Genomic DNA, 9,810 nt, shown 5'->3' with positions numbered 1-9,810 from the left:
ATCAGATGCTGCACTTCCCTCTGCTGAAAATTCCTGGGGAGTTACACTAGAAACCACAGTTTTCTTTCCACTACTGACAAGTTCTCTGCAAGATCCCATCCAGCACCAAGTTTACTTTCTGACCTCCACACCCCACTTCATTCTACCCTCACTGTTCCTTGACAAAGACAAGCTTGCCCCTCCCCACCTCAGGACATTTGTGCCAGCTTCCCAAAGTGCTCTGTTTTCCTGACCTTCTATTCACTCACTACTCATCATCAGCCAACAGCTGAGAAGTCACTTTCTGGGACAGGCCTCCCAGACCCATGACTGTCACCTGTAAGTTTTGTTTTCTTCCTTGCACGGAATAAACCCAAGATAGTTTTCTGCATTTGTTTCTAACAGACAATAGTCTGTTTCCCTATTTTAAGATATGAGTTCCCTAAGGGCAAGGAAAGCTGTCCTGTTAACCTCAGGACCTCCAGCACTGAGATCAATACCAAGCACACAGAAGGCACTCCAAGAGCAAAGGATGGGGCCAGGAGCCAGTGGCTCATGCCTGTAATCCTAGCTATTCAATCAGGAGGCAAAAATAAGGAGGATGGCGGTGAGAAGCCAGCCCAGGCAAATCGTTCACGAGACTCTAGCTCTAAAAAAAGTCATCAAACACACACAAAGGGTTGGTGGAGTGACTCAAGGTGTAGGCCCCGAGTTCAAATCCCAGTACTACAAAAGAATTAAAAAAAAAAAAAAAAAGAGGAAGAACGTACGACGGACAGAGGACCACTTCATACCGGTGCCCACAGGGCGCCCCATCCATCTTCAGAAAAAACATACCTGAGGATTCATTATAAGTCTGAAGACCAACAATTAATTTGTTTCCAAGAGGGGGATGGGGGACAAACTATGTTTCCTGTTCTTGGCTGTTACAACAGATCCATTTCAACTGCATAGCCAGATAAACTGAAAAAATTTGATGACTGCCGGGCGCCGGGTGACCCACCTCTACTAGCTACTTAAGGGACTGAGATTGTTAGTTTCGCGGTTCGAGGCCAGCCCAGGCAAATAGTACGAGAGACCCCGCCACCCCATCTCCGAAATAACCTGAGCAAAATGGTCTGAAGGTGTGGCTCCAGCGGTAGAGCGCCTGCTTTGCAAGCGGGAAGCCCTGAGTTCCAGTCCCACCACAAAAAGAAATTGTTGCCAATTTTCTCCAAAAACAAAATTCCTGTTTATTGCCTTTCGAGGACCGGTGATGGGATGGGATAGGATGCGCGGGGATGAAGGTAGCCATTTTGCATACGAGGACACTGGGACCTGGAAAGATTCCCCCATGCGGGATCTCTGTGCTCCATGATTGCCTTAGGTTTGCAAATCTGAATCCGCGTCCAGCCCGACTACAGCCTAAAGAGCCTCAGACCCCGCCCCCTCGCAGAGCGCCCCGCTCAGACCCCGTCCCTGTTCTCGCGAGATCTAGGAGACGAAAAATGGCGCCGACGTGAACGCGAGCCTGCATCGCCGCGGAACCGCCGCCTCCAGAGACGGAGCAACCGAAGTCGCGGGAGCAAGAGGTCGAGCTGGGTGAAAGATGGTGAGCGCGGCCCCTGGAGCGCAGGCATGGCGGAGCAGTGGGGATTGGCAGGGAGCGACCCTGTCGCGCACCACCCTCCGGCCGACCCCGCCCCCACATCCGGGCACCCGCCCGCCGCTAGGTGTCACTCAGCGAGAGTCTTGCTCCTACTTCCGGACCGCGCCTGGCCTGGGCCGCGCGGGTCAGGCTGTCGTTCCGCCCCTAAACCTCACACATCCGGGCCCTCAGCACCTCCAAGTTCTCCCTCGTAGCTCGAGCCCGGCCAGTATATCCCCACTATAACACAATCCACTTCTGGCCCCAACATCGTCCTAGTCGCTCCCTGAACAAGTACCCACCTTCATAGTCTTAACCCCGCCCTCTCCCTCTAGGCCACGCCCCCTCCCCAAGCTCCTTTTTCCTGCCCCAGTTGAAAATGAGTGATGCTTCTTTCATATGTGTAACTCCTGAAAGATAACCCCTCCTGCATTTGGGATTTGGGAGGCAGGACCTCTGCTCCCCTCTTGCTGGTGACTCCTTAGAATGCGGGATGCTGGATGATGTCTGCTGTGGGGGGAGGGTAGAGGGATTCAGGAATGTTGAACCTGGTGGTCCTTTGGAGTGGGAGTGGTTCCCTGGTTGGCCTAGGCGAACCCTGAACCAACTCGCGTTTTCTCCGCCTCTTCCACTAGGAGGAGGAACCCTCCAGGCCCAGCCCCGACATGCTGGCCACGACGGAGCCCAGGTCCAATGAGAACGACAAGGAGGGGTTGTCTCAGGCTGTGGCTGCTACAGCCACCTTCTCCTCCATGGAGGAGGAGCCAGGCCCTGACCAGACAGCCCCACCCCCAGTGTGGGAACATGGAGGTCCTGGAGGGACACAGCAGGGTGCCTCTCCAGCCCCTGACAGCTGCCAGCCTGGTCCTGGACCCAGCCCTGTTCTGACCAGCACAGTCTCTGGGACCAGTGAGGACCTGCGGCCTCCCAGACGGCGTCCACCAGCAGGTGACCTGTGATGGGGCCTTCTGGGGAATCACAGGTCCTGCAACAATAGGAATAAGGAGTGTGGAGTATCTCCAAACTTGGGGCCCATTTAGGGGACTGTCTCACCATTTACTGAACACCAAGTGTATGCCAGGCATGGCTCCAGTGATGAGCCAGGCCAGTCCATCTCCTGTTTTCTGGCAGGTCAGCCTGGTGGGGGTGCTTGTTCAGATCCCTGGGGAAAGAGGGAAGGCAGTGTCAATAAAGAAGGGATTGGTGACTCTCGCTGTATGTATCTTGCAGGGAAACAAATTCCCTGCTCTAGCCCTGGCTGTTGCCTTAGTTTCCCCAGCGTTCGAGAACTGGCACAGCATCTCCGAACCCACTGCCCACCCACACAGTCACTGGAAGGTAGGGCCAGGGGAGGTAAGTGGTGGGGAGGCAGTGGTAGGCAGAATCCCCAGGGCCAGCTTTGGCCGTCCCACTCCACTCCTCTGTCCATCCCTGCCAGGAAAGCTCTTCCGCTGCTCGGCCCTGAGCTGCTCCGAGATCTTTCCCAGCATGCAGGAGCTGGTGGCCCACGGCAAACTGCATTACAAACCCAACCGCTACTTCAAGTGAGACGCTGACCTCCTTCACCAAGGAGTCCAGACCTTTATCCCTTCCTATGTGTGTGCGGGGCGAGTTGGGTATGGGGTGTGGGCGTACCCTGAGGAAGCCCCTCACTGCATGCCCAAAAGAAGTAACAGAGCAAGTCTCAGGGACTGAGGGCAAAGCCCCAAAGGGGAATACATGAGTGTGGGTACACCTTAAAATTGAGGCTTCTTTCGGTATTTTCCCAGAGCTGCAGGGGCCCGGAAGGGTCACTGCCACAGCAGGGGAGGGCACATAGAGAAAGCTCCTTCCCACAGATGGGGCGGCATCCAAAAATTGAACCCAAGATTTCCTTCCCACGGGATCCTAGGTAGCTGTGAATAGGCCCCTTCCTCATTGTCCCGGAGACAGCCCGGCCCTGTGCCCGCCTCCAGGTGTGAGAACTGCCTCCTGCGCTTCCGCACTCACCGCTCGCTGTTCAAGCATCTGCATGTGTGCGCAGAGCATGCTCAGAGCCCCGCCCCGCCGCCACCCTCGGCCCTGGACAAGGAGTCACCTGCGTCCGAGCGCCCCCCAGAGTCCGACACAGCGTCGGCGGCTGGCCTGCCGTTCCCGCTCCTCGAGTCCTTCGCGACCCCCACCTCTGCCTCCACTGGGCCCTTCCTACCCTACCTGAACCCCGCGCCCTTTGGCCTAAGCCCCTCCCGCCTGCGTCCTTTCCTGGCTGCCGCTCCCGGGCCGCCAGCCTCCAGCGCCGCCGTCTGGAAAAAGAGTCAAGGTGAGTGTCGGGGAGGGGCCGCCAGAAGGGCTGGCTGGGCTTACCCTCACTCTGAACTTGACCCGCCCGTTCACAGCAGGTGCTGGCGGCAGCCCCCGAAGACCGCAGGGCGGCTCCGATGCGCCCTCAGGTGCGTGCAGGTGACCACCAGGGTAGGGTGGAGGGGCTTTCTTTCCGTGGATTGCTGGGGGTCAGCAGTGCCCGCTCCCTTCCCAGGTGGCCAGAAATGCCACTCCCTAAAATACATGATTTTGCCTTTAAAATTACTGGTAACTACACCTTTATCTGCGCCGGCATTCCTGTGTGAAACTCGCGCCCCGTTCACCTCGGAGCGGTCCTTCCCCAGTTCGGCAGTTCCGGGGATGGGAGCAGATGATTAGGATCAGCCAAGTTTAGTGCCCTCCATAGCAGTGGCAAACGGGCCCAGGCTTGACTTGAGCGCCCGGGTGCTGATGGGGAGGCAGGTCAAGATCTGACCTGCCCTCGCCCGCGTCCATCATCCTTGGTGGACAGGACCTCTGGGGTGAGGCCTGGGATTGACGGGGTCCCGCTGCCTGCCTGCCCGCAGGGTACGCGGCCTCGAGCCGCATCGTGTGGGAGCACACGCGCGGCCGCTATTCGTGCATGCAGTGCGCCTTCTCCACGGCCTCGCGGCCCGCCATGACACTGCACCTGCAAGACCACCGCCCCGGCGCCCCCGCAGCCCCGGCGCCCGGGCAGCCGCGCCCCGACGCCCCTGCGGGTAAGGCTGAGAAATGCGTGGGCGGAGAGGGCGGGGAGCCAGAGGCTCAGGTGCCCCCTCCTCTGCCCCACCCAGATCTGACCCCTCTTGCATCTGCTGTGTCGCCGCTGCTGTCAGAAGGGGAGCTTCCGGTTTTCTCACAGCTTTGAACCCCCTGCGTTGGGCTGGATCGTAGGGTATGGGAATTTTTGTAATTTGAGGAGTGGGGACAATAAACGAGGCGCGATGAGCCAGCCTGTGCTGTGTGTGGGTCCCTTGGCACCTAGTGGACTTAGGGTGCTAACACTGTGGGAGGGGCAACTTTAGTACATGACATGTCCCCTCACAGCTCCCTGTCGCCATAAACCCCATCACCTAAAACCCTGGGACCCAAGTCTTCGGCTCAGTGCCACCCAGCCACCTGTAGAAGGGGTGGACCGTTCAGTGCCACCATCCTGCCCCACTACTTTGAAATCAGATGGAAGCCTGGCACCGGTGGCTCACGCCTATAATCCTAGCTACTTAGGAGGCAGAGCTCAGGAGTATCGAGTTCGATGCCACCGCAGGCAAATTCTAGAGAGCCTATCTCAAAAAAAACTTCACAAAAAAGTGCTGGTAGAGTGGCTCAAGTGGTAAAATCACCTGCCCAGCAAGAGTAAGGCCCTGAGTTCAAATCCCAGTACTGCCAAAAAAGAAAAATCAAGATAGGATGGGATTTTTCAGGGTTTTATTTATTTAAAAAGTTCCAGGTGGGCTGGCAGAGTGACTTAAGTGGTAGAGGGTCTGCTTAGCAAGTGTGCGGCCCTGAGTTCAAATTCAAGTGCTGCAAAAAATTTTTTTTCAGGAGTCAGGCCTGAGGATGTGGCTCAAGTGACAGAGCGTCAGGCCCCTAGTTCAGACTCCAATACTGAAAATAAAGTTCCAGTAGTCACAGGCTGAAAGGCTGCTTCTGAGAAAGTTCAAGGCTGGTCTGGATGGACCCCCTGATCCTGAGGCCAGTGGACTCGCAAAGAGAGAAAACTTAGGAGGGGAAGGGGAGAGTCATGTAGGGGTGGGGAGGAAAGGGCAGACTGGGGGCCCAAGCCTCATCTCCACCCTCCTTGATGTCCTGTACATCTTCCTGCTGCTGGCTTCTGCCCCTATTCCAGCTCTGGGAAGCCTGGGCTCCCTCCTGCCTCATCTTGGTCCTCATCATGGGAAGCCATGTGTCCTGGTTCAAGAGCCAGGCTAACCAAGCCTGCTGGATATGGAAGTCCAGGCATTGTTCAGTCACTCCTTGGAGGCTAGTTATACCCCCACTTTGCATCCTTCCCTTTCCTTTCAGACATATAGTCTCCTAGCCCAGGCCTCATCTCTCTCCCACTTCCCAGGCAACTCCTCCTGCCCTTCCCTTCAAGTCTAAACACCACTGGAAACACTCTTCTGATACTGCCCCTCTCCTGCCCAGTACCTTTCAACAGCTACGGGATGAAGATCCTGTTCTCCCTGTAGCCCACTAGGCCTATCTTGACCTTCCCCGTCCCCTCCTCATCCTTCCTTCATGCTCCTTCTGGAGACCACAGACATCCTGGAAGCAAGAACCCAAGGACCTCCTTAGCCCCAACCACTCCTTAACCTCCCCTTCCCCCGATCTTCTGACCCCATATCAGAATTATCACCTATCACCTCTTCATCCTGCAGCAAAGAAGCCAGTAATCCCCTGGGTGAGACCCCCCAGATCCTACCCCTGCCTCGGCTCCTCCATCTTCTTCTCCCTCCTCATCCTGGTCCCCCAGTACATTCACCCCAGACTCTGAAATGAAACCATCCAGGTGGACAGGATGAGGCAACTAAGCTCGTGTCACCTTAAGGTTGGGTAAGCGTTCCAAGCCCCACCAGCCCTGCAGCTTCTGTGAGAGGCAGGAACAGGATCCTGGACAGATGAGACCCAAGCCACCTGGACCCAGAGAGCCCACCAGCCTGCCTGCTACACCTCTGGGGTCCAGGTGACTCAAGCTGGTGTCTACTCTTCCAGGACCTAAAGGCCCCTGCTGAGTGGTTGTCATTTTTCACCAGCTGTGGGGTGGAGTCAGAATGGCCATCAGAGGACCCTGGGACTCCAAGGCCCTCTGAACTCCCCCCTTCTCAGCCAGAAGTCTCAGAACCTGTGTGACCCTGGCAGGGTCAACTTCTATGCACCTTGCCTTCTTAAGTTCTTAAAATGGGTGTCATCATGTTCATGCTTTGGAGTCTCTGGGAAGATTAAAAGGGGGACCTGGTGCGGGGAGAGGAGAAGGTTGGGAAATAACTGCTCAGCGACTCCCTCTCTGGCCACCAAGCCCATGATTACCTGGGATCCTGTGGGTGGCAGGGTGTTAAGAGTCTCATTGTCCAATGGAGAAGGTGAGGCTAAGACTGCCACGCTCAGTTCCAAGTCTGGGGTAATCTGCTGATTCTGCCCTGCCCAAGAGGCTGGGCCCAAGTTGTCACAGATAAGAAAGGCCCAGCACCCTTGGAGATCCTGCTCTGGTCCATCTCCTACTTCACCTCCAGAGATAGAGCCATGTCTTCTGTCCCTCAGGCCCCCAACCCATCTCCAGGGTAACCAGTGGCCCCTAGGAAGTCTTCCCATCAGGTTCCTCAATTGGCCACCCCCATCCAGGCCATGATACTTCCCAGCCGGCAGAGGTCCAGAGCCAGCACTTTGGTCAAGTACCTCTCTCCCACCCATCGCCCTCTGAGACAGAACAGCCCCTCCATGAGTCCCAGGGGGTCCACACCGCCTATGTAGCCTTTTGGAGCAGCAGAAACTCTGCCCTCAGGCCCCAGGGAGCTTCCACTGCACCCTGTCTACTCCAAAAGTACCTGCTAGCCTTACCGCCTACCACGTACGTCCAACATTTGCTGCCCTGGGAAGCCTTACTGTCCCCCCACCCACCCACCCAAAGTCTCTTCTGGGCTCCAGCATTGCCGCCGCCTCTTTCCTGGCCACGTTGGGACCTCACAGAGTGTTCTCTGCCCCTAACTCATAGAAAGCCGAGTCCGCTTAGTGCCCTGGCTGTCCCATAGGGGGCGCCTAAGAGCGTCAGACTGGGGATGAAAAAAAGGATGATCCTGGGCCAACGCAGCCTGAACCCCGGCGCGCACAGAAGTGACCAGAGGAACAAGCTGAGCGGCTCCAAGAGGCTTAACTGCGCCAAGAGGCCGGCCAGATGCCGCTCTACAGCCCGGCAATTACCAGCAACAGTTTTGTCACCCGCAGGTGCCGGCTGGGTTACCCGCAATGGGGTTAGGAGAGGTAGAGCGTATCCCCAGCTCCTGCTCCTGATGCCAGCCAGGTCGAGCTCCCTATTCCGGGCTTCCGACTGCTCCGCGTTCCCGACCTCTCTCCCTCCTCGCAGAGTCCCAGAGCCGCGCCCCAAAGAACCGCACTCCTCCAGGCAGGCCCTGGCCGGAGCTCTCTTGGGGCTTCTGATTCTCTATCAGTTGAAGCCACCTGGTCAGAGCCACGGCCATTGCTGCACGGACCCCGGCCGGGAACCGCAACCAAGGCGCCAAGTACACAAAGGAGAGGGGACACGCCCCCTGGCGGTCGTGACAGAGGCCTTCGCGCCACCCCAAGTCCCTTGCGCGCACCGTGCAGGGGCTTCGATCCCCATTGCCCCAAAGTTGGGTACGTCCACACTACTGAGTGGCTGGCCGAGAATCCTCAACTGTTATTTAACCCTTTAGCTTGCCTTGACTGAGCACTTACTGTATGCTCTGGTCCAACAGTCGCTTGTTCTTTCATTCTTCCCCATTTCATTTCATCATGGTGACTGAAAACCCAGAGAGGCCCCAGCCTTGGTCACCCTTGCCTTCCCAGTCTCCTGTTTAAAGGAGGACCCACATCTGGGAACTGTGACTCAGAAATACAGAGGCACAGAGGCGTCAAAATCTTGACGCTGTGCTCTTGAAGGAGATGTAAAAATAGAGCCCAGTCTAACCTTCCAGCCTCAGCTGAGTCCTTCCCATTTAAATTAGCTTATGAAAGCGCACCTGGTTTATTCCCTAGAGTCACCTATGTTCTTGCTACTTCAAGTGTGGCCCATGACCAGCAGCCTCACTCCCCCTGGGATCTGACTCACCACCTGAGCCAGAGCCTGCACTTTCACAGTGTCTGGGAGTGACTCCCCCAGACAGAGCCTCCCAGCACACAGAGCCTCTCAGCTCAGCCATGCAATAGAACCACCAGGCCAGGGTCTAAAAAGTCTCCCTGCCCAGGGCACACCCCAGCCCAAAAAAGTCAGAACCTCTGGAGGTTCTATTTGTAAACAGCTCAATGATTCCAATGTATGGCCAAACTGAGAATCAGGGTTCTACACTCTCCCGGTAGGCATCTTCTTCCTTCACCTATTGTGACTGAGGCCCCCAATTTCCTGAGGACATTGTATTTAACTGTCCTGGTTTGGCCTTTCTGCTCTCCTTTCTTCTCCCTTCAACCACTGGGAATGTGGGGTATCCCCAGAACCCATTCCACCCTGGGGACAAGCTGTGACACCACCCACCCCTGCAAATCTGCCATCCCAGCTGAGCTCTGTGCCCCAGGCACCAGCCAATGGGACATCTGCCCCCTAATGGGGAAGTCCTGTAGAGAGGGGGAGAAGTGTTGAAATGAGGAAGGCAAATGAGGCAACAAGGGCAGGCAGATGTGTTCTTACCATCCCACCAACCCCCACCCCCACGTCCTGGGTCTCCCCACTGAGATGACACCCCCCCACCCCGTTGCTCTCTGGCCCTGACTGAATTCCATTTCAGATTGCCCCTTTGAAGGTGGAAGGGCACTAGGGCCTGGCACTCAAGTCCAGAGGTCAGGCCGCCAAAGTGGTAAGAATAAAGGGACAGCAGAGAGTCAACAAACTAATGACAGGACTGGCAGAGTGGCTCAAGTTGTAGAGCGCCTGCCTAGCAAGCACAAGGCTGTGAATTCAAACCCCATGATACCAAAGAAAGACAGAAAAAGAGAAAACAAAGTTATTTAGCTCAGTGGCAGCTCACACCTATAATCCTATTTAGGAGGCAGAGATCAGTAAGATTGAGGTTCGAAGACAGCCCAGGCAAATAATTCATGAGACCCTCATCTCGAAAATACCTGACACAAAAAAAGCTGGTGGAGTGGCTCAAAAGTGGTAGAGCACCTGCCTAGCAAACATGAGATTGAGTTCA

The 9,810-nt window shown here is 56.2% G+C and overlaps 1 protein-coding gene across 4 annotated transcripts; it reads left to right on the top strand.

Annotated features, from left to right (window-relative positions):
* Positions 1–1,436: 1,436 nt before the first annotated feature.
* Znf414 (zinc finger protein 414) lies at positions 1,437–4,876 on the top strand. Of its 4 annotated transcripts, none has more exons than XM_020160384.2 (8): positions 1,437–1,570; positions 2,242–2,554; positions 2,837–2,944; positions 3,045–3,150; positions 3,562–3,905; positions 3,985–4,035; positions 4,474–4,647; positions 4,723–4,876. In XM_020160384.2, exons 1-8 carry the CDS (start codon positions 1,568–1,570, stop codon positions 4,794–4,796), a joined length of 1,173 nt encoding a protein of 390 aa, XP_020015973.1. In that variant the 5' UTR covers positions 1,437–1,567; the 3' UTR covers positions 4,797–4,876. The 4 variants fall into 4 exon arrangements, with proteins under 4 accessions (XP_020015973.1, XP_020015972.1, XP_020015971.1 ...); XM_020160383.2 differs by having other exon boundaries at positions 3,982–4,035; XM_020160382.2 differs by having other exon boundaries at positions 4,474–4,876.
* Positions 4,877–9,810: the final 4,934 nt, after the last annotated feature.

Source organism: Castor canadensis, chromosome 14 (genome assembly GCF_047511655.1).
Source record: "Castor canadensis chromosome 14, mCasCan1.hap1v2, whole genome shotgun sequence".
Taxonomy (NCBI): domain Eukaryota; kingdom Metazoa; phylum Chordata; class Mammalia; order Rodentia; family Castoridae; genus Castor; species Castor canadensis.
Note: the sequence above shows the minus strand (reverse complement) of the source record. Positions and strands in the feature narration are given on the sequence as shown.